The sequence below is a fragment of the Vidua macroura genome, chromosome 26 (genome assembly GCF_024509145.1).
Source record: "Vidua macroura isolate BioBank_ID:100142 chromosome 26, ASM2450914v1, whole genome shotgun sequence".
Lineage (NCBI taxonomy): Eukaryota > Metazoa > Chordata > Aves > Passeriformes > Viduidae > Vidua > Vidua macroura.
Genome location: NC_071596.1, coordinates 5,402,081 through 5,429,664, shown reverse-complemented (window position 1 = coordinate 5,429,664; position 27,584 = coordinate 5,402,081). Strand labels below are relative to the sequence as shown.

The 27,584-nt window shown below is 53.6% G+C and overlaps 1 protein-coding gene across 5 annotated transcripts; it reads right to left on the bottom strand.

The window, feature by feature from the left end:
* KLHL26 (kelch like family member 26) lies at window positions 1-26,007 on the bottom strand. 5 transcript variants are annotated; one of them, XR_008440685.1, is made up of 4 exons: window positions 25,452-26,007; window positions 13,435-13,617; window positions 7,897-10,835; window positions 1-202 (listed from the first exon to the last, which is right to left on the bottom strand). XR_008440685.1 is itself a non-coding variant. In XM_053999410.1 (4 exons), exons 2-4 carry the CDS (start codon window positions 25,496-25,498, stop codon window positions 9,254-9,256), a joined length of 1,812 nt encoding a protein of 603 aa, XP_053855385.1. In that variant the 5' UTR covers window positions 25,499-25,799; window positions 25,859-26,007; the 3' UTR covers window positions 7,373-9,253. The 5 variants fall into 5 exon arrangements, 3 of the variants coding, with proteins under 3 accessions (XP_053855385.1, XP_053855388.1, XP_053855389.1); XR_008440684.1 differs by having other exon boundaries at window positions 182-202; window positions 7,561-10,835; XM_053999410.1 differs by lacking the exon at window positions 1-202 and having other exon boundaries at window positions 7,373-10,835; window positions 25,452-25,799; window positions 25,859-26,007.
* Window positions 26,008-27,584: the final 1,577 nt, after the last annotated feature.

Here is a 27,584-nt window from a genome sequence, read left to right as displayed (position 1 = left end):
CACCAACTGCGCTTTCATCGCATCCTCGGGGGTCTTCCTGTGGAGTTGTCACCTCCTGTTGTCACCTGTCTCTTGTCGCCTGCTGTGTCACACGGGCCCCCTTTGTCACGCCAGGGGTCCGTGCCAATCCGCAGCCTCGGGCAGAGGGGGATCAGGAGCACGACAAACCCACACGGGTGAAGAGAAAAGTTGAGCCTGAGGACTAATTAACATGAGAAGAGAGAGAATCGATTAACGGGTGGAAGGCAGAGCATTAATTAATAAAGAATCCGGTGACTTGTAGCCAAGGAACTGCGAATTCTTTCTTTGCTTAAAACACCTCGCAGCGTGGAGGTTTGAAACTCCTCGGGCTCGATTTGTGGGAAAACTTCTGCAGGAAAACCCGTGCGGAATAAACTCCTTCCTAAACGGGTCGCCGTGTTTAGAAAGTCCCCAGGGTGTCCCCAGTGCGGTCCCCACCCCGGACCGGTCACTTCACCATTTATTTCCCACAACTACCCCGCTGATGGATGGCTCAATCCTCAATTCCGGGCTCGGGATTAGCCGCAAAGTCACGTCCTGCCCTAAATCCTGGCTGCCAACTTGCACTTAACGTTTCCAACACGAGCTGAGATACCATCTCGGGAAGCTCCTGCAGACCTGGCAGGACCAGCCCTCCCTCCCTCCCTCCCGGCAGATGTTGCTCCGAGCCCTCCCCTGCCTTTCCCACCAGGAATAAACACCATTTTCTCTAAAATCCCCTCTGGCTGTGCACACGAACAAGCGCACGACCTGCAAAATTGGCCTGTCACGCTAAAAGCACATCAATCACCGAGATTTTCCGGGGAGATACTGATTGTCCACATTGTTTTCGCTCGAGGAGCGAGACAATGATAAATAATTGGTGCGGTTGTCCTGGATTTCATCCCGAAGGTGGTGATATCAACCATCTCCAGCCCCAGCTGCCACTCTGCCTCTGCTCCAGCGCTGCAAGATGAAGTGCCTGAGATGGAGCTCGATAAATCCTCCCCTTCTGGATCTCCTGAGATGGGATCTCCACTCCTGCTCCCTGGGAAGGAATGCAGATGGCCAGGGAGGCAAGGGGAGGGGGCTGCAGCTTCCTCCCCTAAAAACCTCCCTTCATTTTCATTGTTTCCCCGTGCAGCTTTATCAGATCGAATTCCAGCGTGAACCTGGAGCCCGCTTCCTGAAATCCCCACGTTTTTATCCGGGTTTGCAGCACAAACTTCTCTAACTTGGGGCTGCTGGAACATCCCGGGCACTCAGAGCCCCGGGTTTTGAGGTGGCTCTGGGGGCTGCTGCCCCTGCAGGTCCGGGTGAGGGCAGAGAGAGGCTCGGGGGGTGCCAGGTTTCCTGCTGGCCCCGGGGAATTGTGCCGTTCCTTGGGCAGGGCCATGAGCTCGCGCCCCGAGGGTCATTTCTGCCTCACCTCGGGCACATCTGGGACAAAATCCAGCTTCCTTCCATCTCTGAGCCCATCTCACCTGAACTGCCCCTTCTCACCTGAATTGCCCCATCACCCCAGAACTGCCCCCTCTCCCCTGAACTGCCCCATCCCACCTGAACTGCCCCATCTCACCTGAACTGAGCTGCCCCATCTTACCTGAACTGCCCCATCTCACCTGAGCTGCCCCATCCCACCTGAACTGCCCCATCCCACCTGAACTGCCCCATCCCACCTGAACTGCCCCCTCTCCCCTGAACTGCCCCATCCCCCCAGAACTGCCCCCTCTCCCCAGAAATCCTCCCCGGGGATCCCCCGGGGCGGCGGCTCCGGCTCCTTCCAGCCGTGTTTGGGAGGAGATTTTGGTAACCGAGATTTTGGTAACCGAGACTCCGGGGCAAACAAAGAACCCCCGGGGCCGGGGCTGCTGTGGCCACAGCTGCCAGAAATCCTCCTCCCCGAGCAACCTGCGGCAGGTGCGCTGCAGGGAGGAGCCGCTCCTCGCTTTTCTCGCTGGGTTTTATCCTCCACAACCCCCTGCAGACAAAATCCAGCTCCTTCCAGGCTCTCCCTCGGAGCTTTCCCAGGAAGGTGTGAGGCTGAGGGGCTCACACAGCACCAGGGCAGCGCTGAGGTTGTGCTGTGATCCTCAAATGAGCTGGCGGTTCTTGGTTGTTTTTTTTTTTTTTTTGCCTGCAGACACAAAGATTTTGATCTTTCACACTTCCTACTTAATGTTCCTGTTGACATTCCCATTATCCTCGGAGAAGAATATCCTCAGAGTCCCCAGTTATCTTGAACCGGGCTCCCAAACCGTGCTTGGAGTAGGAAAACATTCTCTTGTTTCACTTGGAACTGGTGAAAATTTCTTTAATTTGAGATGTCCGTGTTTCCAGAGGGCAAATAAAAGCACCTGAACCACTCTCCCCTCCAAGAGCCCAGCAAATCCACTCCCCCAGAAGGTTGGCTCGGCTCCCTGCACCAATATTCCCTTGTCACCCTTCCAGCTCCGCTCCTTTACCGTTCTCTGTAAATTCTAAAATTACAGAAAGCCAAGCAAACAGCGACTGCTGGGAGAAATTAATTCCCATTTCCACACCTCGGATCTTTTTGCTGCTCGGAGAGGTTTTGGCAGCCACGCCGAGGGTTCCGTTCCCGGTCCCTTTTCCCAGAATCGGGGCTTGGCTTTGTTCCACACGGGATGCAGGAGCATTCCTGGGATGCAGGGATCATTCCTGGGATGCAGGGAACATTCCCAAAGGGATGCAAAGATCATTTTCGGAATGCAGGGAGCATTCCTCGGATGCAGGGAGCATTCCCAAGATGCAGGGAATATTCCTGGGATGCAGGGATTGCTCCCGGGATGTAGGGATCATTCCTGGGATGCAGGGAGCATTCCTGGGATGCGGGGAACATTCCCAAAGGGATGCAAGGATCATTTCCAGAAGGCAGAGATCATTCCCAGGGTGCAGGGATCATTCCCAGGATGCAGGGAATATTCCCAGGCTGCAGGGAGCATTCCTGAGATGCAGAGATAATTCCTGGCATGCAGGGAGCATTCCCAAAGGGATGCAAGGATCATTCCTGGGATGCAGGGAGCATTTCCAGGGATCATTCCCGGGATGCAGGGGAGCATTCCTGGAAGGCAGGGAGTGTTCCCAGGATGCAGAGATCATTCCCAGGGTGCAGGGAGCACTCCCAGGATGCAGGGAACACTCTCTGGATGAAGAGATCATTCCTGGGATGCAGGGATAATTTCCAGGGATGCTGAGGCGATGTGGGGAGCTGGGAAAGCAGCGGCCACTCGGTGCCTTCCCAAAGGCAGAGAATTCCACGTGGGAATTGCCAGAGACTCGGTGAGGAGGTACCTGACACTCCAGGGAGAGAAGGAGCCACAGGAAGGGTGGAAAGAAACCATTTCCAAGGGATGGAGGGACAGCACACAGGGAATGGCTTCCCACCGCCCCAGGGCAGGGATGGGTGGGATTTTGGGAAGGAATTCCTCCCTGGGAGGGGCTGGGATGGAATTCCCAGAGCAGCTGTGGCTGCCCCTGGATCCCTGGCAGTGCCCAAAGCCGGGCTGGAGCAGCCTGGGGCAGTTTAAGGTGTCCCTGCCGTGGCAGGATGATCTTTAAGGTCCCTTCCATCCCAAACCATTCCAGGCTCCTGGGAGCCAGCTCTGGTTCACATCCCGGAGCAAACCCGAGCTCTGCTCTGCCCCTCCCTTAGGGCGGGCGGTCACCTGCGAGTCAAAGCCCGATTTTCTCGCTGAAGGTATTAAAAAGAAAGAAATCAAAGCGTGAAGGGGAGCTCAGGGTGGTTTTTTTTGCAGTTACAGGTGGTTTTTGCATGAAATCCTGATAAACCAAGTGGGCACCTCCTGGGTTTCCCTCATTGCAGTGAAGCGGGAGCATCACTAAAGTCGATTTTCCAGCAGGAGACCGAGCAGCCACCACGGAATTCCTGCTTTTGTGGCTCCTGGGAGCTGCTCCCCTTGCCCAGGGACATCTCCCCCTGCCCCAGGCTGCTCCAAGCCCCCTCCAACCTTTGGGCACTTCCAGGGATGCAGCAGCCACAGCTGCTCTGGGAATTCCATTCCAGGGCCTCCTCACCCTCCCAGAGGAAGATTTCTTCCCAAAATCCCGTCTGAATCCCCTGCCAGGGTCCCTCTGCCCCCCTGGGAGCTGCAGCACTCAGGGCTGACACACGGAGGGCACCTCTGCCCTCCCAGGGGTTAATCCTGCCCCTTTTCCATGGGGAAAACTGGAAAACATGGGATTTTCTCCCCGAGAAACACCGGGCCCAGGGGTTGTGGCAGCCTCCCCTCACGTGCAAACCCCAAATCCTGCAAAAAGGAGCAGCCCAGGCACGTTACCTGCACCCCGGGGCAGCCTTGTCCCTTGCAAAGCTGGGTGAAATTGCTGTGAAATGCAGCTGGAAAGCAGCTCCTGGAGGCGCTGAATGCCAGCATTGATCCTGCCAGAGACTCACTCTGCATCCTCGGGAGGATCAAACACGACCCCAGGCCACAGCAGAGAGGGGGGAAAAAAGAAATTGCATTTTGAGCTAAATAATTGCCAGCTCTGTGGGCAGGCCCAGATTAGCAGCCTGGTTGCAAACATCACTTAACCACATGGAAAAGAACTTTTAGTGCAGTTTGCAAAGCGCTGGGACCCAGATGATCCAAAAAAAAAAGATTAAATCTATTAAAGGATCCTTTCTGCTTTAGGTGCTCCTGATGTGGTGCAAGCCCAGTGACTTCAAAGGCCTCGCTCCAGCTGGGCTGAGGGGCAGCCAGCAGCAGGCTGGGCTGGTGGCCTGCACAAACAACCCCCCAGAAAAAAAAAAAAAAAAAAAAAAAAGGAGATTTTCATTTCTTAAGAAGCCATATAAACCAGTTCGAGCTAATTACAGGGGCCTGGGTGTGAAAGAGCAACTGCAAAGCCTCAGGGACCCGGCCAAGCAGCTTTGATTTCTCTCTCTTGTAAAACCTCCTGAAAACTTTTGCCCCAGCAGCTTTTCTGCTTTCAGAGGATGCCAGAGTGGTGTGGGTTGGATAAAGATCATCTGGGGGGGCACCTTCCACTACCCCAGGTTGCTCCAACCCCCTCCAACCTGGCCTCGGACACTCCAGAGGTGGGAACTGTCACCCTCCTCTTCCTCCTCACCCTTTTCCTGAAGCTCTGAGGCTGATTTCGGGTGGCACAGCTCAACCAGCAGCTGTTTCCCTGCAGAAAAGCCCATTTTGTGTCCATTTCCTGGCATCCTCGCTGTTGGAGCAGTCAGAAACGTACCTGCCCCACAAATAAAAGCTGGAACTTCTCCCTGGAGCCGAGTTATCAAAGAGAGGAGTGCCAAAAAAGAAGAAGTGCCTGTTCCTGGAGCTCAGCGAGGAGCTGGGGGAGCGAGAAACAAAAGTTCTGCAGGCCGTGGGATGCTGCTGTGCCCACTCACCATTGCCATGCAGAGCTGTCTCTGCACAGAACACCTCGGGGGGAGATGGCTGGGGATATTTCTGTGCTCCCAGGTGGAGTCCAGGAGAGCTGAGCCCTCCTTGGAAGGCCAGAGCAGGCAGCTCTGCTCCCTCCCTCTCCTGACGTGCCAACACCCCCAGCCTGTGAATTTCTCCAGCCACATCCACTTTTCCTGCTCCTTCAGCCACGAGTGATGAAATCCCATTCATTTGTGCGAGCAACTGGAAGATTTATTGTAAATAAAGTTCTGCACATTACACAACTGGCTAAAAATCATAATTAGAGCTGCACTGGGGAACATGTTTTATTTATCCTGACAGTAGTCTGGCTCCAATAATCCTGCCGTGATAAATGTCCCGAAAGTTTGTGGAGTTTCAGCAGCTCCAGCCCTTATCACAGCCCTGGAAGTGGGAATTTCTGCCTGGGTTTGATGTGGCTCCCACAGCAGCACTCCAAACCAGCACCAGGCTAACTGGGAGCTGCTGGGAGTGGCTTGGTTCTGTCTGAATCAAAGACACTGACATTTTTCCACTGCTGCTAAAGATCTTCCAGGGCTGCAGGCACGTCTGTGTGAATTATCCGGGTTCTGGGCTAGGGGGAAGTGACAGTGGGATTGGGAGCAGGCAGACCCTCTGGAAAAGGGTCAGTGACACCATTAATGGGATGCAGACATTCCCAATCTCTCGCTGCTCTCCACCCTGCCAAGACTCCCAGGGCTGCCTTTATGGTTTTAAGCACAATTTCAGGCCCATAAAACATCAGAGGAGACAGGAATTATTATCCCAGGCCTGACAGGAGCCTCTGGAGGGACACAGGGGCTCTGTGCTAACGATGCTCCGGCTTCTCCCGCTCCCCATCTGCTCAGGGGCATTTCCAAATTTACCCAATTCACCCCCAGGGTTTTTATGGCTGCTCCGAGACCCACAAAGGACTCTGAGGGCAACCAAACATTTATCTGGCTTGGCTCATTCCTCAGGAAAAGAGGAGCCCAATCCACCTCCTTTCCATGTGGGGCATCCTGGGAAACGTTTCCACACAATCCCATCCGTATTTATGGGGAAACCCTCCTGAAAACATCAATTATTGAACGCACCAAAAGCACCAAACCCATTTCTTGTCAGAATATCAGAGAGGCTGTGCCCAGCCCAGAGCCACAACTCCATCCCCTGCGCAAGGGGTCAAGCAAAATTTATGATCCAAAATATTTATGGTCCACAAATATTTGAGTCTCTGCTAAATTTAGAGCGGCCAGAAGACTTCCAGCTCTTTTGATGTGAAATAATTATTTACATTGCTATAAAAAGAACATTCCAGCAACAAAGAGCTGCAGTGCTCTGATCCAGAGACCTCCAGATTCTTTCCCAGCTCCTGCTCCTCAGTGGCAGGGAATAGGAATGGCAATCCCAGGTTAGTTTTGCTTCGTGGCAGGCAATTGATTAATAAATAGAATTCCAGAAGGGTTTTGTGCATCCTCCTGTCTGCAAAACAACGCTTCCAACAGGAATGAACGCTGGATCACATTTATTTTTGCAAGGTTGTCCTTAAAAGTGAGACCAAACAGGCTTTTCCTTGCTTTCCAAGGATTTTCCTCTTTCCCCCCAATACACACACACCTACCTGAGAAGGCTGAAGGGAAAAAATAAAAAATAAAGTTTGGTTTCCTCAGGAGGAGATTCCAGGGATGGGCTCCACGTGGATCTCGGGGCGTGTGTGGGATGGGAACCACGGCTGCACAGCCAGAAAAACTCAGGGATGAGAGAGCACCCAAACCATCCACTGCTGCCCCAGGAATCGGGGAAAGTGCAAATAAAACAGGGAAGAATGTTCAAGTGCTGTAGAATCGTGGAATTCCAGAGAGGTTTGGGTTGGGAGGGACTTTAAATCCCAGCCAGTGCCACCCCTGCCATGGGGACACTTCCCATGCCCCAGGCTGCTCCAGGGCACTGCCAGGGATCCAGGGGCAGCCACAGCTGCTCTGAGCACCTGTGCCAGGGCCTGCCCACCCTCCCAGGGAAGGATTTATCCCAAATTCCCCACCTAAAGCCCCTCTCTGTCACTCTGGATGAAGGAACGACACCCTCGGAGGGGGACTGAGCAGATCCCGCACACAGGAAAGGGAGAACAGCTCAGCTGGTTACCAACCTGAGAAATACCATTTTTATGCACATGTGGAACCATTCAACAAGGAAAATCCATTCTTTTGGAACTGTGGAGCTTGAACTGAGCTCCAGCTCATCCTCTCAGCATCTCCTGTCTCTGCCAAGCCCGTCCCGGGCGTTTCTGGCGGCCAGGCCAGGCCAAAGGAACAGAGAAAAGGAGTCAGTGAAGTGCCTGAGAGCCCTCCAACTGCAGCATTCCATAGAGCAACACGTCCTTTTCATCGATTTCTTACTGGCAAACCAGCAAATGGGGAGGAACAGAGGGAATTCTGCATGGCTTTTATCTGAAATTCAGAATGCGAGCACCCTGCATCCTTACCTGGAGGTGCTCTGATCCCACGGATTCCAGAAAAATCTCTGAGGTGTGGAGCTCGTGCTGTACACAGACCTCTCAAGGATTCATCAGCACACCAGACACTAAGAGTTGTCACTAAAGGTTGCAGCCCAGGATTTATTTCAGAGCAGAATGCAACAGCTTCTCTACAAAAGGAGACCGTGTGCATCCAAATCAAGCTGACACAGATACAAAACAAAGCCCTTGGAAACAGAATTCCTGATAGAAGCAGAGATTCTTGCAATTCATTCATCAAATTAAATAAGGAAAATGGCTTGGAGGAGAGGAGAGTTCAGGAAGTGTTCTGTGCAGTGAAGATTTTACAAAAACGACAGAGCCATCTTAAACCAGCCTCTTAATTTAAAATACCACCACAACAACAAAACCACGTTCCACTGGGACTCCCATCATTTTGGGATGCCAAGCAGCTCATTCACGTGGCAGGGAAGAAAACCTTCCAGCTGCTGAAGGAGTAGCACCCACCTCCTTTACTGGAGGAAGAGTTGGGATGAAGTTGTTGGGAAAGGTGAAAATCCTGACCCAGAATCTGCAGGAGCTCTTGGCTTCACTGATGGGCGACTGCAGAGCTCTTATTGCCAGGGCAGCCAAACTTTTGGCACTTCTAAACCCAAATAATCATGCCTGTTTATACATAATCAAGCTTTCACCGTGGCTTTAGTGCTGCAAACTCTGCACGCCCCAATTAAGGGAGAATTTCTGCACTAGAGGAGCTGGAGGGGGCGAGGAATTGCAGCGTGATCCAAGCAGTGAAGACCAGAGGTGTGCAGGGATAAATATTCCCTTTTTCAGGAAGGGGTAAAAAAGGAAAAGTCACCTTTGAAAAACAGGGATCTGCTTTCCCAATCCAAGCACCTGAGCTCTTGTAGCTCCCACTGTCCTTTTATTGCTTCTGGAGGTCAGTGTGATACACAAGTTTTTGTGGTTTTTTTTTTGTTTGTTTGTTTGTTGTTTGCTAAAAAACCAACAAAGCGACGCACGATGATTTTTATTTTTGGAGCTATCGATAAAAAAACACCTCACCTGATCTCTTGGAAACAAGACCCCAGTGCTGAGTGACTCCTGAGCTGCCAATGTTTGCAGTGCGTGGCGCCGTTAAAAATACGAAAAGTTGGCAAAATGCACCCCCCACCAAAAAAAAAAAAAAAAAAAAGAGAGAGACGGAGAGGAGAGAAAAGCTTTTCCCAGCTGTAACATCTGTTCAGTCTGCCTGGCTGACAAGTGCTGCTGATGGAACTGGCTTGCCAGCACTCCCCAGCAGGAGGAGGAACTTTCTGGAGCTGTTTTGTCCTTCCCTCTCCCACAGCCCCAGAGCCCCCCAGAGTCACCTCTGGCTCGTCACCTGCGGGAGGATGACGGGGGCACAGGCAATGCCAGCAAAAGACTCTGGGAAGTGCAAGTCCCTCTCCCACTCGTCCGTCTCCGTGTTGTAGACCTGCACGATGCTGGTCACGTTGTTCAGGTGCCAGTTGTAGCCCCCCACGATGTAAATCTTTTTTTCCAGGAGGCAGCAGCCGGCCTCCGACTGCCCCGCGCGCATCGGGCTCACCGTGGTCCACTGGTCCGTCTCGGGGACGTAATATTCCACGGCCAGGACATCAAAACACCGATCCACGTGGTCCATGCGGCCTCCCAGGGCGTAAATCCTGCTGTTGGCACTGACCATGGCGTGCAGCACCCTGGGCTCGTTCATGGGCGTCTTAAACTCCCACTGATCGGCGGCGGGGTCGTAACAGTGCAGCGCCTTCTTGTCCTCCACGGAGATCCCGTAGCCCCCCGAGATGTACAGCTTGTCCCCCGCCGTGGCGCCGGCGTGGCCCCACGTCCTGCGCTTCAGGGAGCACACGTAGGTCCACTCGTTGTCCTTGGGGCAGTACTTCTCCACCGAGGCCAGGCTGCCCGAGCGGTTGCGGCCGCCCGTGGCGTAAACCATCCCGCGCAGGACGTTGAGCTGGAACTGGATCCTGCTCTCCTGCATGGCCTGGATGCGCAGCCACTGGTTGAGGTGGGGGTCGTAGCGGTAGGAGACGTCCACGGCGCCCTCCCCGCTGCGGTACTGCAGCTGCTGCCCTCCCACCAGGTAGACGAAGTTGTCCAGCACGGCCACGCAGGAGTGGCTGCTGCCCACCTCCATCTCGGTCAGCTCGCGGAACTGGCGGCCGCCGGCGTCGGGCAGGCAGAAGACCTTGGAGCTGACGGTGCGGTCGTTGTCGGTGTAGGGGGTGCCGCCGAAGGTGACGAGGGACAGCGCGTCCGAGCGGATGGCCGTGCGCGGGGACTGCATCTCGTGCTGCCGGAAGGGCAGGATCTGGTAGTTGAAGGCCTCCAGCAGGTACTGGCGGCACAGCACGTCCTCCACCATGATGTCCAGGGTCTGCACGCTGTCCACCAGCTCCGAGGACTTCATCAGCGGGAAGCGGATGTGGCACAGCACCTGGCTGGCGCTGGCGCGGCGCGCGGGGTCGAACTGCAGCCAGCGCACGGCGGCGCGGAACAGCTCGATCTCGCTGCAGCTCTTGAGCTTGTTGCTCTGCAGGAAGAACACCAGGCGCTCCAGGGGCAGGTGGAGGAAATCCTCCTCCTCGGAGATCTGCAGGAAGTGCCTGAAGGTGAAGGCGTCCACGGATTCCTTGAGGGAGGCGAGGCTGAAGGTGGTGGCCATCTGGCCGATGTTGAGGCACGTCTCCACGCTCATGGCGGACTTGAGGAACTCCTCGCACAGCTCCACCACAGGCACCATCTGCAGGAAGACGGCGGCTCCCAGCACGTCCTGGATGCAGTCGAGGTCCAGAGTGACCTCGGCGCTGTAGGCGAAGTCGATGATGTGCTTCAGGCCCTTGGCAGACACGCCTTTGAGCTCGATCACGTCCTGGCTGGCTTCTCTCATCCCACCCGTGAACATCGCCCTGCAGGTCAGAAACACAAACAAAAAAATCCCCCCCTTGTTTAAGCAAAAGATGCAGCACCTCGGAACTGGATTTTATTTAACACTCTGATTCTCTTAGGGCGGGGAAGGGGGGAATAAATCAAGTCTAAATCTCTACGAGCCGGGAGAAATGAGAGTGTGCAATGGCTTACATAAGGCTTGCATAAACAGTGCACTGAGGAGGAATATTCAGCAACTGGAGAAGCTTTTCAATCCCACTGGCAGCAGGAGTAAGAGCAGACCACGGGAGCAAGCTCCAGGAAGAGGCAGAGCTGCCAGAGTGAACAATTCTGGACACCAACGGATCCGTGATGTCCAACAAAAAAGGATCCCACGGGATCTGCACCAGCAGAGGTTGGCAGCTGTACCCTGAAGGGTTTCAGGCTTAGGTTGAGGATTTGGGAGCACAAGGAGGGAACACACCTGTGGTGGGAGGCCAGTGATTCCTGGCAGCGAGGCCCTTAGGCCCTGTTATCCTGTTACCTCGCAGGGAACTACGAAATGGCTCAAAAACTGCAGGTGCAACACATCTCACAAACAGCTTTGGTCTTCCAGCAGAACCTCCCCTCCAAGGCTCCTTCCCAAGGCCTGAAAAAATGGGAGCCGCAGCCCCTGCAGCAGGGGGCTGACAGGCAATTAAACAAAAATGGGGGGGAAAAGGCTCAGTTACAGCACAGCTGCGAGCACATCACTCGCCCAGGCCACGCCGAGCTTAGGCCCTGGATCACCTCCTTGGGAGGCTCCTAAATTCCACAGGAAGCGCATTCCACGCCGAGGGCTGGGAGGCCGCAGCTCCCAGCGCCGGGGGCGGGATGGGGACGGGGCTGCACTTGTGGGGTTTGGTCCCTTTTGGGCCCTTTGGGCCATTTACAGCCCGTTCCAGAGGGTTTTGTTGCCCAGGGGGTGAAGGTTTGCACCCCGTGGTGCTCAAGGAGCAGTGGCAGAGCAGCTGTGGGTCAGGCAAAGTCAGAGCAGGTGACATGGAGTGACACGGGGTGACGTGGAGTGTCACCACTCCCTGCCACTGCACACACGTCCCAGCCACCCATGAAATGTCACACAAAAGGTCTTAAAACTGCACTTTTCGGGCTGGTTTTTTTTCCACCTGCTCTTTTCCATGGGAAAGGTAAATCCGTGGTGTCACCAGAGCTGCCTGCGCCGGCTCCAAGGTACGAGTCAGCCCCCAAAAATGCTGACCAGACCCTGCATCCACACAGGAATAAAGGAATATCTTGGGAACACTGTCAAAAAACATGAGTTCCAAGTTTCCTGTCCAAACCAGGCTAGAAAACCTGCTGCCGTCCAGCATAGACCCAAGAAATCCTAAATGACCTAAATTAGGAAATATCTGCACGTGAGATCAGCCTGCTGTAACCCAGTGACCAGGAACGCTGCTCCCAATTCTTTGTCTGTGCAGCAGATGAGAGCATTCTGCAGAAATCCCAGCATATCCCATGTCCCAGCCCTGATCCCTCGCCCCAGAGGACACCCAGCCACGTGTGTGCTCCTGCACCAGCTGAGCAGGGAGAGGAAAGCCTTTATTGTTGCCATGCTGAAGACAAATCATCAACTAGAATGCAATCTCCTTCAAAAGTGTTATGGTTCTAAAATGCTGATTATATAAATGCCTCAATTTCACTCTTTTCCCTCCCCCTTCCCGCAATAAAAAAAAAAAAAAACAAAAACCACAGAGTGTTTTCAAAAACTGGATTATTCTGCCATTGTTCATGAGGACAACCTTCTCAAGCACCACTGAAGTTCTAAGGAGGAACCTGCTCAGATAGGTGAAAGCACCCTGGCAGTGGCCCTGCAACCCAGCAGGGAGAATAAAACAGTGCCATTAGCATTTTGGGGGAGAGCAGCTCCAGGATTAATTGTGTGCCCGCTCAGTTTGGAGTCCCCATCCCTGGAGGTGTCCAAGGAATTCCTGGACACGGCACTCAGCGCTCTGGGCTGGTTGAGCTTGATGACCGTGGAGATCTTTTCCAACCCGAACCACAATTCTGTGATTCTGTGACAGAGGCAAGATGAAAACACCTCTTTTCACTCAGGACTGAATTCCCTGCCCTGCAGTTGTCTCCCTTTGCATTCATTTGGCTGCAGGAACTCCTCGCAGCGCTTCGGTTTTCAGCCCACACCAGCTGGGACAACTCTCCCAGACCTTCTGGGACCACGTGAGGACCTTGTTGCTCTCAGCCCAGGGGCAGGGAGCCCTACAGACAGAGCAGTGGTGGTTCAAGAGAACAGCAGGATGAGATGCCTCATTTTGGAGCCCTCACTGCCACTTCCAAATCAGCTCAAGTGGCTCCAACAGCAAAAGCAGCACCAACACCTGCCCAGGTGGGGTCAAAACCTGAGCTTGGGCTCCTGCCTTGGCCCAGCAGCTGTAGCTGAACAAACCTGAGTGCAGAGGGACTGATCCTGAACCTCTACCTGCCTGCAGGACATCTGTGGAGCAAACCAAACCTCCAAAGGCTTCTGTGGGGTGGGACTTTTGGGGAGGTTGGGGTGGGGGAGGATGGGGAGACAGCAAACCCACGAGAAAGGTGAAAGTGCCTGCTTCCCTATGGGATTCTCACCTGAAATAGTCACTGCAGGCAGCCAAGACAACTTTATGAACCTGAAACACTTCATTATTTATAGTGAGGATGACATCAAGCAGCTGAGCCTGGGCTCGGAGCGAGGCCAGTCCCTGCAGCAGCGTGGTGCTGTGGCCAGGAGCAGAGAACGTGCATTTCAGGGTGCTGTTCTTGTCAGCCATGCTAAAAACAGAACAAGAGAGACAGGCTGGTTTGAAACGAACACAGAATGTCAGATACCCACCCAGCGAGATGGGGACACACGGGAACTGGCACCAGTTGGAAGGCAAATTCCCACCTCAGCAGCCACCCGGAGAACATCAGCACCTCGAGCTCCCTTCTCCACAAAACACTTCTGTGCTGCCCAGACATCCTCTGGCACTGGTGACACATGGGGCTCCAGACACCACCCAAACATCTCCTGGGGCCACAGCCTCCAAGGAATGTTGGTGTCTCCACGCTGAGCTGCCCCAGAGTCCACCCTGACCTCGACTTCAACCACAACACCAAGTCACAGTTGCTGCTTCTCCTCACCACCTTCCCTGCCTGCAGCTGCTGGATTCCCTGCTCCGGCCAAGGACAGCCCTGCCAGCCCCATTTGATCCTTCCCTTCTGCCTGACCCCCAGGAGAGAAGCAAAAAGCAAAATATTGCACGGCACTGGCTGCCCTGAATAACGTCAGCTGTTTGAGCTGCACTGTCAACAGTCCCCTCCCAGCGTAAACATTTCCTTGCTTTTCCCAGTGCCTCTCGCACGTGTTCCCCAGCAGCATCCCGGGATCTGCCTGCCCTCAGATGCACTTGTCAGTGGGAGCAGCAGGAGCCCTGCTCCAGGGGAAGAAAGAGGCTCTGGGATGCTCTGCAAAGAACTCCAGAACCGACTGCAAGATTCCCTGAGCCCGCTCGTGGGAAATCCCAAATCCATTTGCAAATTTAATCCAGCTCTGACCGACTACTTCGGGATCAAGATCCTGCGTGCTCCTGGGGAGAAAACAGGGATCAATATTCTGGATGGGGCTGATGTTTCCAGGAGCATCCTGCTGCTTGGAGTCTGCGTTTTTGAGGAATGTTTTATGGAAACGTGACCTCAAAAAAATCCCAAGGAGATTATCCCCAGTCTGGGAAGGTGCGTGAGCTGCTCCCAAATCCACAGTGGGAGAGTGCACTTAGGACTGCACTTAGAGGGAATTATCATCACTATTATTATTATTATTTAGGTGGAATAAAGCAACGGAGCCAAAAAGGAGGAGGCTGGGTTGAGTAATCCCAGGGTTTGCTCCAACCCTCCTCCCTAAGAACTCCCTGGAACAACAACAGCCACACACAATGGACCAAACGAGCCGGCGAGGTCAGGGAAGAGTCAGGGAGATGGGATAACAAAAAAAGGGGATGTAAACAATCCTCAAACAATGAGGGACAAGGGACAGAGCTCGCTCCTATCGGGTTGCAATTTCCTGCAAGCTTTAGGGAGAGGGAGCAAGGGGAAATCTGGGATGTCCATCAGAGCACTGGGAGGGCGGCTCTGGAGCTCGCTGGGATGCACAAAGCAAACCTTGGCAGGCTGGTTCAAGCTCCTCAGCCTTGGGAATGCGCCTCAAAATCCATGGGAGCTCCTACTGGGGTGGCTGGCGGTGCTCAGCTGGGGTTGGGTGGTCTGAAATCCCCACCCTAAAATCAAAGCAACTCTAAAGAGCCCCGGAGCAGAGCGTGGAGTATTCCTCGCTGGAATAAAGAGGATTAGCAAAAAGGCAGCTGCTGACAGGACCTTTATCCACACTCTGCAAGCCAAGAAATGTCTGTCCACTCTGGCTCTTCCTGAGGAAAAAGAGGGAAGAGATTGGAGGGATTCTCAGCACGTCAAACCCCTTTCCCTCTCCTCCCTGGAACTTGGATTTGCTGGGGGAGGAAGGAGGAAAGGTCCAGCAGCAGCACGAAGTGATGCTCCCTCAGGACACAGCATCAGCCACCCAGCAAAGCCACAGCTCCAGGCTGGACAGGTAAAATCCACGGGGACAGATCCAGCAGGAGCCCAAATTCCCGAGTTTGTTGTGACTTCATCACTCTCGATCTCCTCCAGGAGTCTCCTCGTGGGAACTTTCCTCAGTGGTTTTTATTTGGTACTGATTTCAAACATTCCTCTTCCCAGCCTTGGGTTCATCCCTATGGGGATGCTGTCCCTGCATCCACAGGCAGCACAGGTTCAAACAACGAGTGTCACCTGCACAAATATTCCTTTTTTTTTTTTTCCTTTTCCTCAATTCACTTTTACAGGATTAGCTCAGGGCGGGTTGGCCCACCTGTGTGGAATAAAGGTGTTTGGATGTGGGATTCATTTCAACAGGTAATGGAACAGCTACTCCAGGAAAAAACTCTGTGTTCTGGTTCCTTTGTCTATTTACAGGGATAGAATAAAAGGATCCAGTGATTACACAATACCCTGAAGGTGGAAAAAAAAAAAGTAAAACAAAAGAAAAGCATCGCTAATGTCCAGCAGAAAAAAAAAAAAAACCGAAAGGATTTTAAGGAGAAAAAAAACAGCTGGAAACAAAACAAAATCCACACAAAGCATGAGAAATCAAGTAAAGGATTTATGGAAAACAAAGTGGGAGGAGGAGAGGTGAGAGAACAGCACCAAGCAGTGTTTGCTCTGCGGGGAGAAAAAAGGGATTTGTGATAAGAGCAGGCTTGGCTGGACACGGGAGCATGCCTGAATCCACGGCCTTGGCTCCCACTCCAGCACTGGGAATGAAGGAAGAAGAGGAGCAGCAGTTGGATGCCAGAGAGTGAAAAATAAATATATAAAACCCAGGAGCACAAAAGGAAGCCTTGAACATGTGAGCGCGCCTTTGTGAGGCTGTCGCTATCTCATCCCAGATCTCCAAATGCCGTGTACTTGTTGCTTAACAATTTGTTACAGCAGGAACAGCCTGGAAGACAAAACTTGGGAAGAGTTTTTTGTCTCCTCCTCGCAGCTCAGAACGTGCCCCGGGAGATAAAAGCCTTTCAGCACAACAGGGAGAAAGTGTTTATTCCGCTGCTTCCCTTTCCTTGCGAGGCAGGGCTGGAGAGCTTCTGGAATTTTCCTCGGGATGCTCATCTTTGTCCTGAAGAAGCTGGAGTTTCACGGGGGTTTCTGTGGTCAGAGAGTCCTTCAACAGCTCAGCCTGGAGCAGGGTCAGGCGTGGGGGCTGAATTTCTCCGCTGGGAAAAGGCAGGACACAAAAATCACGCCCCCAGCAACTTCCCACGGTGAGGATGCCACCAGCAGGGCCTCTCACGTGGCTCTACTGGCACAAAGGTGGCTTTGCCAGAGCAGGATTCCCACTTTCCATATGGAAACAGCTGTGAAAGGGATCTTTATGTCCGTGGCACGCACGGCGGGGGCAGCTGGAATCCGACAGCCACGCTGAGCCAGGAGGGCGATGCCTTTTGGGCAGCAGCCTCAGAGGCTCTGGTGACATCCCTGGTACCCCAGATCCAGCCAGGGAACAAGTAATGGGATTGAGGATTTGTCTCCAGCCGCTGCTCTGAAGCCAGATTGCTTTCAATCCTCTGCGGTCACCGCGGGATAGAGCTCAGCGTGGGGGAAACCAGCCCCAAGCTGAAGCCTGGAGCTCGGGGAGGGCGTGGAGGTGTCCCAGCGAGGGTTAAGGGAGTGGTTCCAGGCAGGGAAGGAGAACAGGGCCAGAAATCCTCCTGCTGCTGCACCCAGAGAGGAGCCCTCACCCCGAGCTCACCGAGCTCGGGCTCTGCTCACACACTTCCCAGCAAGGAACGCTCGGGTTTTGACCAAAACCAGATGCAGAGAGGAGGCACCTGGACACCCCAGAGGCCTCTGAAGCTGAGATGTTGAGGGCCACACTTCAAGAATCAGCTCAGGCACAAAGAACATCCCGAGAACAAGCGGCCCCTGGCGCTGCCTCCTCCGTTCCCCGCGGCGTCACGTGGAATCCAAGATGCGTTTCGAGCTAATGAATCATTTTTTACCAAATCTGTACTGATGATTAAAAACATCAAAGCTGGAATTAAAGGCTTACCAAGCATGAGTTCATATTTCAGCATGTTTGCAACCACTGCACAAGTACAAGTGGAGAGAATTAGAGCAGGACAGATTGTAACATTTTAGTGATTGAATTAAGGGAGAAAAATCTTTGGCTGCGCCACTGCCTGTCGCGTTCCTCTTCTTTTACACCATGGAAGGAGGGGCAGCTTGGTGCTCTCCACCCCAGCTCAGCATCCCCACATTTTCCCACTTTTTGGGCAGGTGGTGCTGGGTAATTTTTCATCCAGGAGAAACTCGAGGGGGTTTGGCAGGATTCCTGAGCAGGGCAAACTTCCAACAGCCAAACTCTTCCATAAACGCCAGCTCCAGAGGTGGGACCCGGCAGGGAACGGCTGGGGGACAGGAGGGGAAGGAGGAAAAGCAGCAGAATGTGTGGAAAAGCACCAGGTATGGAGTGGCACAGCTTTTGCAAGGCTAAACAAAAAGGGTTGGGATTGCAAAATAGCCAGCGAGGCACCTGCAAGGGATTTTTTGTGGTGAGAGAAGCAGAACTCCCATAAAGCTGGAGAGTAACTTTATTTAGAACATAAGGTATGAATATTAAGGACCTTCTTTAGGAACCTTTGACAGGCAGCATTATAGATATTTTAATAATGCAAATCATTTAATGCCTTTAGTTTCATGCCTAAGTAAAAAAACACATTTAGATTCTGAGTTTTAAACTACAATTAAGACACTTAAAATCAAAACAAAAGTCAAACTCCCTCAGATAAGTCACTGGTAGCCATGGTGACTGTAATATTTCAGATCCTGAGGCTTTCTATCACATGCCCAAACGATGAAAATGAGTTTTCAGCACTTCACACTCACAAATGCTACGTTAGGGCAGAAAGGCTGAGCCCTTCCCTGAGGATTTGCTGCTTCCCAGACTCTCATTTGGGATTTTGGGATGACGTTCCCGTGGCCTTTGCATCCCTCTGAGAAGACACAGCAAGGAGTTTCCTTGGAAGTTTGGGGGCAAGGAAGATGAGGCACAGAGGCACAAAAATACCTGCCCTGTTAACCTACTTCTGTTCCCAGCAGCATTTACAGCGTTTCCTGGCCAAATCAGAAAACCACAATAAGCACTTAATGATCAGCAACTAATTAAATATTAACACTCTGAATGAAGGGGATGTTTTCCAGCGAAACATAATCATCCTCCAGAAAGATACGGGTGCAAAAAAAAAAAAAAGCATTTAATCGATTTCTTTGCTCCCTTTCCCAACTCCTTCCCTTAATTTCTCCCATTTCCCTCCTCTGCCTCCACTCATTTTCCACTCCTGACACCATCTCTTTCATCAAAGCAATAAATAAAAGGAGAGAGCCTGAGACTAATGTCGCTGTTTAAAAGTGACTGGCAATTTGCAGGGCTCAAATAAAGAGATTATAAATGGGGATGAGTTTCAGGAGGAGTGATACTTCGTGTGAAAATAATGGACCTCTGGAAAATGCCTCAAGTGCAACAGGAAAGTTTGAAAAGTCTCCAGCCTCAAAATTTAAGGGAATTTATTGTTTGGCGAAGGGAGAGCAGAGAAACATTCACTATTTAAGAAAGAAAAAGGACAAAGCCCAGCAAACAAAGCTTTTTTTTAGTTCTGTTTCAGGGCCCCAAAGGCTGGTCCCTCTTCCAGCAGCCGGACTGGTCAGCACTGGCATGGGACTGGGCACTGCTCTGCTCCCACACTGACCACTGCCGGCCAACCCAGGCCTGATTCAGCCCTGCAGCTTGGTGAAAACAGCAATTAAAGCTGCATTTTACAGAAGCCAGGAGGCACCTGGTTCATTTTCCAGTGCTTTCCATCCCAGGTCCTGCTGATCCCCTGATTTCCTTATCTGCATCCCATTTCCCCCAGGCTGGAACCAAGGACACCCTGGAGCCCAAAGGTAGAGCAGCAAGAAGCTTTTCAATTTATTTAGTTGTTAAATATTATTTTTTTATGTCCTTAGAAGTCTCAGACATTTCCAAAATCTCTGTTTTTCTTTTCTTCTGAGCCGGGCTCACTAGGGGCCCAGCAGACACACACGAATTTATTCTGCTCCCAGGCATCAATCAGGAGGTTGTTTGCAAGCCAAAAGAGGTGGGATCTTGGTTTCTGCACTAATAAAACTGTGGATGGCTGTCAAAAAGCTGGCTGGCCTGGTAAAACAGAGCAGCAAAAAAAGTGGAGGGTGAAAGATGTGAACACGTTCGACTCTGCCACCGCCCGGGGTTTCAACGTGAGGCTCTGGGCAGGACATGCTGTACCCAGGAGAAATTGTGGGGGGGAAGAAAAACAGCAACAAAAAAAACCCAGAATCAGATTTTTTTAAATGTTTCTGTCACAGAGCCAGAGGCATCTTTGTGCTGGTGCAGTGGGAAAAGCAGTTTGGTGCTGGTGCTTCAGCAGCCAGAAGGACCAGTGGACTCTCAGGGGAGAGGTCCATGAGCCCAGGTTTGGACACCAGGGCTTGGAGGGGCAAAAATGTCACAGCGAGATCAATGACAAGGATTTTCCATTTCTTTTTTTTTCATATTTAAAGCTGCCACAGAGGGTTTTGTCCTCTACTGGGCTTTTCCTCAGTCCTGCCCAAAGCTGGGCCCAGCAGGGAGGTGACAGCTGGAGAGGTGACACTCACCACCACCCTGTCACCACCTCGACCTGCTCTTGTCACAACAACTGAAAATGGGAAGATGCTCCCCCAACCCCACAAACTCGATGGTGATTATTTTTTGTCAGCCCCAAACCTAATCCCTCTGAGCCAGGAGCAAACAGAGCAAACACAAAAATCACTCGGAGCACATCCAGGACTGTGGCAGGCACAGGCAGTGTGACAGCAGTGACAGAGCCAGGCACACAGGGACCCTCAGAGCGTAAAATAAAATAGAATAAAATAGAATAAAATAGAATAGAATAAAATAGAATAGAATAGAATAGAATAGAATAGAATAGAATAGAATAAAATAAAATAAAATAAAATAAAAAAAAATTAAATTAAAATAAAATAAAATAAAATAAAATAAAATAAAATAAAATAAAATAAAATAAAATAAAATAAAATATAAAATCAAATCAAATCAAATCAAATAAAATCCATGGACACCCCCAGTTCAGGCTCTTTACACTCAATACTCCCTGACAGCTCTGCTTTAAACACTGCACGTTTCCCCAGCTTAGGGTCAAACTCTACAAAACTACAGCGGTGCCACGTCCAAAATAACCCAAAACTCCGAGCTGTGCCCTGCTGATGGAACAGCCCGAGGGAGCAGCGGGTGCTCCTGAGCCTCTCCCAGCAGTGCAAAGGCCGGGAGGCACCTAGTGGTGTCGGGAAGCACAGCAGAGCCACCAAGGCCACCCCAAAAGTGTCACCTGGGCCACACACGGGCACTGCTGGACACTTCCCTCCTGCCCCGAGCCTGCTCCAGTGCCACCCTGTCACCCCCGGGAGGCGAGCAGAGCTGATCCACGGCATGATGTCCACCCAAAAACCTGCCAGGACCTGCCCGGGCTCTGCACAGGTCAGCGACCTCTGGGTCACCTTCCCCGTGGGGACAGCCCGTGCCAGCTCTGCCAGCAGCTCTGGCAGGGTCCCCACTGCAAGGAGATCACTCCCCACTTCGTCCCACACCACCAGCCCACTCCACACCTGGGGAGAAGTCAGGGAAACTTCCAGCTTTTCTGGAGGTCCCGGGAGCAGCGCTTGTGCCAGGCCGTTTGTGCAGCAGGATTGCACAGCCTGGGCAGTGTGGCAATAGAACAACAGGAGCAGGTACGTGCAGAGCAGGTGCTCCTCTCCCCTCCCTGCACCTCCACCCTGCAGATTAGAGCCTGGCAGCAGCCAGGGAGCTCAGGCAAAACCAGCACAAAGTGATGGAACAGCAGAGAGCAGCAGCAGACGCCCCATTCCTTCCGTGGAAATGAAGGAATTGGTGTTTTCCAGCACTCAGCATCAAATTCCAGCTCAAATCTGCTTGCAGCCCATTCCTCTCCTCACCTGGACCCTCTGCACTCAGGTTTGTCCCCATCACAGCATTGTTTTCTCTCCCAGCTCCGTGGGCAGCTCTGTCTTGCACAGGCTTTGTGCCACCCTGCCCTGAACAGAGCCACCCAAGGCCACCAGAACAGCTTTTCTTAAAGATCCCAAATTTCTGTGCAACGCCAGCATTCCTTAATAAATGAGAAAGTGGGAGAGACACCTGAACCACCGTCCTGCTGGGCAAGGCTCCTCCTCACAAAGCCACACAACACTCAGAAGAAGGACAGGAACCTCTAAAGCATCCCCCAGGTTTACTTTTGGTCTAAATAAAACCCCCAGCTCAGGACTCTCCCAACACTGCAAGAGCAGGCAGCAGTTATTTTTACAGTGATTCAGTTTGAGCATAAACATTTACACCATGTCTACCAGATCTAAGAACTAAATCTGTCTGAAACTTGCCATGTGGCAGAGGATAGATCATAGAAACCCCACAAAAACTCCACTTCAGCTCCAAAAGGGAAAAAAATACCAAGCCTGATTGAAGGGTGAAGCTGTAGATGACAGGAACACCAAAGCAAGCCCTTATCTTCCCCAATTTGTGGTTTTACTCCATCCCCCTGGACATTTCTCTCCTTCCCACCACCTTCTCAGAAGGAATAAAGTTTGGAAAGCTCAGGTCAGCACTCCCTTGATGGGAACCCAGACATTTGTGACAAGACCTTGCCTGTTCATCCTGATTTTCCCAGCAAACACTCCGGTGTGTCCTTCAAGGGATTATTCCCAATTAACTCCTCAGCAGCTTGTCTGGACACCTCAATTAATTCCCATGGAAAGGCCTGCAAAGGGACATTCTCTCCAGCATCTGGGATGATGTTTTTCCCAGATTTTTGTGACCCTGCTTTGCTTTTTTTTTTTTGAGTCCACCTCACCAACGCTGCAGCAACGATGGCTCAAGCACAGAAGCTTCTCATGCTGAGGGTCCCGAGTGGTTCCACATTTCCTCTCTCTGATCCCAAAGCACATCCCCAGTGCTGCAGAGTGAATTCTGCAGCCTGAAACTCTCCCTGTACATGATAAAGAGGGCTGGGAGTAAAATATGAAACCCATTTGTAAGTCATGAAATTCTACCCAAGGAGGAAAAGAGAAAAAAAAAAAAAAAAAACAAAAAAAAAAAACAAAAAAAAAAAAAAAAACAAAAAAAAAAAAAAAAAAACAAAACCCCAAACCCCAAGTTTATTTCAAAATAGAAGATTGGGGCCTTTTGCTTTTCTATGCCCAGAAGTGGCTTTATCTTGTGCCATCAGCGAGTCCTTTTGTCCCCAGGGTCTTGCACAGCCTGTTCTGTGTTGAATGAAGGAGCAGGATCCCAGCAGAGAAGTGAATTTTCCTGCTCAGGGGCAGCCACGCAGCTCCCGGGCAAGAGGTAGCAATTCCAAAGATGGAAATTCTGCCCGTGGTGTTGGAGCTGCAGTGCACCATCCAAATGGCATGTGTGAAACAGCCCCGGAGCCTCTGTCCTCCTGCCTCAGAGAGCAAGTAAGAAGTGCAAAAAAGTCACAAGTAGAAGCACCTAACAAGGAATCACTGCCGACAGGGAATGCCCTTGGAATCCTCCTCACGCTCCACAGCACATCCAAGGTCCTCCATCAGGTTTCTCCTCGTACTGCCCAATAAATCCACCTTCAAACAAGTAAAAAAAAACCTTTAAACTGCCCACCAACAAGGAGCAGGATCCAAACTTGAACGGGCTTTGCTTTACAATTAACAAAGAAAATAAACATGATAGGGAACATGACGGAGCTGCAGCTCGGGGGAATAAAACTGCTGCAGCTCCAGCCTGGGTGATTTATCACAGCCCTGAAACAAATGACTTCCATTTCTCACTGCTGCACACCCAGGGAACTCCCAAGTGCCAGGGGAGAAGTGCTACCAACACCTGGAGTGAGAAGTGCTGGAATTCCTGTCTGAGAAAGGAAAAGGAGGCGCAGAGGGATAAAATGAGATGCTGCAGGTGACACAGCATGGAGTTTCACAGAGCACAGATGGTTATTAGGGGGGAAAAATAGAATATATCTATAGGTGAGGATTCAGAGAGGCTTCTCCAGACTGAGCAATGCCTGGGAGAGCTTCCCCTCCACGGCTGACACACACGGGGGGTTATTTCAGGAGGCAGCGCCGAGCAAAGCTGAGGATAAAGGATGAAGTGAAGTGACAGCCAGACAGCACCAGCAGAACATCCCCGAGACAGACACCACAGCTCCCCGAGCACCATCCCACACCAGCCCGGGGTGCTGGGACAGGGACACCCTGGGAACAGAAACTCCTCCGTGAGCAGGTACCACCTGCAACACCCAGAGCATCACCTGACAGGTACCACATAACCCTGACAGGTACCACACACCCAAAGAGGAACCACACACCCTGACAGGTACCACATAACTCAACAGGTACCACACACCCTGACAGGTACCACATAACCCTGACAGGTACCACACACCCAAACAGGAACCACACACCCAAAGAGGAACCACACACCTGACAGGTACCACACAGCCTGAGAGGTACCACACACCCTGACAGGTACCACACACCCTGACAGGTACCACATAACACTGACAGGTACCACACACCCAAAGAGGAACCACACACCCTGATAGGTACCACACACCCTGACAGGTACCACATAACCCTGACAGGTACCACACACCCAAACAGGTACCACACACCCTGACAGGAACCACACACCCTGACAGGTACTACACACCCTGACAGGTACCACACACCCTAACAGGAACCACATAACCCAACAGGTACCACACACCCCTGACAGGTACCACACACCCAAACAGGAACCACATAACCCAACAGGTACCACACACCCCGACAGGTAGCACGTCACCCCAACAGGTACCACCTGCCCTGTGCTGCCTTCAAAGCCTGAGTGACCCTCCAAAATCAGGGACTGGGGGTCTGCAGGCACAGCAGAGGGGACGGGGGGCAGCAGAATGGGCCTGAACCACCAAAAATTGGGTGTGTCTGGAACTGCTGCACCTGGTGCCTCTAGAAATCCACAGAGCTGGTGGCTCCACAGAGCTGACCCAGGGTGGGACTCACTGGGGGGTTTCACTGGGTGGGATTCACTGTAGGATTCACTGCAGGATTCACTGTAGGATTTACTGTAGGATTCACTGTAGGATTTATTGTAGGATTCACTGTAGGATTCACTGTGTGGATTCACTGTAGGATTTACTGTAGGATTCACTGCAGGATTCACTGTAGGATTTACTGTAGGATTCACTGTAGGATTCACTGCAGGATTCACTGTAGGATTCACTGCAGGATTCACTGCAGGATTCACTGTAGGATTCACGCTATTTTCTGCTTCAGAGCCTCCCCCAGACCTCACACACCCCACGAGCAACAGCGTCGCTGCTCATCACGACCGTTCCGTCCCACGGGCCCCGCTCAGGACAATCCCCGGCCCCGAGGACACCGGGCACCGGGCACCAAGCATCGAACACGGAGCACCGAGCACAGAGCACTGAGCACCGAACACCGAGCACGGGCAGCGCGCACCGGGCACCGGGCACCGAGCACCGGGCACCGAACACCGGGCACCGAGCACCGAGCACCGGGCACCGAGCACCGAACACCGGGCACCGAGCACCGGGCACCGAACACCGGGCACCGGGCACCGAGCACCGGGCACCGAGCACGGGCAGCGAGCACCGGGCACCGAACACCGGGCACCGGGCACCGGGCACCGAACACCGGGCACCGAACACCGGGCACCGGGCACCGGGCACCGAACACCGAGCACCGAACACCGAGCACCGGGCACCGGGCACCGAACACCGGGCACCGGGCCGTGCTGCCGCCCCGCAGCGCCCCCGGGCAGCGGCTCTGTGTGCGGCCAGGCCGGCTCTCCGTGAGCCCGGGCCCGGGGGAAGGCGCGGAGCCCCGCGGGCCGATGGGGCCCGGCCCCGCTGCCCGGCCTAGGCCGCGCCGGCCCCGCTCACCTGCTCGGCCGCTCCGCGCCGAACTCGGCCCCGCCGGACTCCGCCATCGCCCAGCGCCGCCGCCGCCGCCGCCGCCGGTGCCGCGGGGGAGGCGGCGGGGCCGCCGCGTTAAAGGCGCAGCAGCGGCGGGGACCGGGAGCCGCGGGCTCCGCTCCGAGCCCGCCGGGCCTGGCGCCGCCCCGCCGCCACCGCCGTGTCACCGCCCCGCGGGAGAGCGGGGCTGGCACCTCTCCGCGGGGCTGGGGCGGCTGTCACCTCCCCACAGGGCTGGGGGATTAGGGGATGTCACCCCCCAGAGGATTGGGAGCTGTCACCTCCCCACAGGGCTGGGGGATCTGGGGCTGTCACCTCCCCACAGGGCTGAGGGATTAGGGGATGTCACCCCCCAGAGGATTGGGAGCTGTCACCTCCCCACAGGGCTGGGGGACCTGGGGCTGTCACCTCCCCACAGGGCTGGGGGACCTGGGGCTGTCACCTCCCCACGGGGCTGTGGGATTAGGGGGTGTCACTTCCCTTCAGGGCTGAGAGATCTGGGGCTGTCACCTCCCCACAGGGCTGGGGGACCTGGGGCTGTCACCTCCCCACAGGACCGGGGGCTGTCACCTCCCCACAGTGTTGGGGGATTAGGGGGTGTCACCCCCCGCAGGACTGGGAGCTGTCACCTTCCCATGGGGCTGTGGGATTAGGGGGTGTCACCTCCCTTCAAGGCTGAGGGATTAGGTGCTGTCACCCCCCAGAGGATCGGGAGCTGTCACCTCCCCACGGGGCTGAGGGATTAGGGGGTGTCACCTCCCCACAGGGCTGGGGGACTGGGGGCTGTCACCTCCCATGGCCGAAGGCATCGGGGGTCTGTCACCCCCCAGACTGCGGGGACCAGGACTCTGTCACCCCCCGGACTGAGGACTTGGAGGGTCTGCCACTGCCTCCCGGCTGAGAGGACCTGGGGGTCTGTCCCCAGGCATGTCCCAGGAGATGTCACCGCCCTGTAGCTGCGGGGGTCGCAGGGCTCTGTCACCACCCCACAGGCCACCAGTCCCTTCCCTCCGAGCGCTATCCAGCTGATGTCCTTTGCTGCAGCCTGCCCTGGAAATCCCAACACTTCCCTCGGGATTCCACCTGCGGATCACTCGGTGTCACCTGCGGATCACCCAGGGTCACCTCCGGATCACTCAGGGTCACCTGCAGATCACTCAGGGTCACCTGCAGATCACCCAGGGTCACCTCCGGATCACTCAGGGTCACCTGCAGATCACTCAGGGTCACCTGCAGATCACTCAGTGTCACCTCCGGATCACTCAGGGTCACCTGCAGATCACTCAGGGTCACCTCCAGATCACTCAGTGTCACCTCCAGATCACTCAGTGTCACCTGCAGATCACTCAGGGTCACCTCTGGATCACTCAGTGTCACCTGCAGATCACTCAGGGTCACCTCCGGATCACTCAGTGTCACCTCCAGATCACTCAGGGTCACCTCTGGATCACTCAGTGTCACCTGCAGATCACTCAGGGTCACCTCCAGATCACTCAGGGTCACCTCCGGATCACTCAGGGTCATGTCCGGATCACTCAGTGTCACCTGCAGATCACTCAGGGTCACCTCTGGATCACTCCGTGTCACCTGCGGGGCCCATCACATGTGCAGCCAGCCAGGACTGCGGGGACAGCCCTGGTGGGGACAAAGCCTCCTGCCAGGCCACCTGGGCCCTTCTGGAGCAGGATTTTTCGGCCAAAAGCCGCACGTGCAAGAGCAGCAGTACCCTCCAGAGGGTGCAGTCCTGTCGCCGGAGCTCCCTGCGCCTCCCGGTGCCAAAACCGCCTCCGTCCCCACACATGGTCGGCATCAGAGCCCTCCCAGCTCTCCCCGAAGCCACCGAGGCCACGCGGGGTCCGTGTAATTCCTAAAGCCGGCTCGCATCTGCTCGAGGGGGCATTCCAGTCATCAGCGGGAATCAGGAAATTATTCATAGCGCTGGCCCTGCCAACGGCCGGGGGTAGATTTCTTTGATTTCCCATGCTCGGTGTCCACATCTGTAGAAGGGAAAGGGGGGAATTCGTACATGAGAATAAACGCGCTTGGAAAGCCGTGAAAACTCCCTTTCAAGTCAGCCTGATGAAAACTTCATGTTCTGGA

Coding starts and splice junctions, on each gene's coding strand:
- KLHL26 (XM_053999410.1), bottom strand. CDS start 25,498: ATGGCGGAGTCCGGCGGGGCCGAGTTCGGCGCGGAGCGGCCGAGCAG. Junction 13,618..25,451: donor GGCGCGGAGCGGCCGAGCAG/GTGAGCGGGGCC, acceptor TTCTGTTTTTAG/CATGGCTGACAAGAACAGCA. Junction 10,836..13,434: donor GCCTGCAGTGACTATTTCAG/GTGAGAATCCCA, acceptor TCTGACCTGCAG/GGCGATGTTCACGGGTGGGA.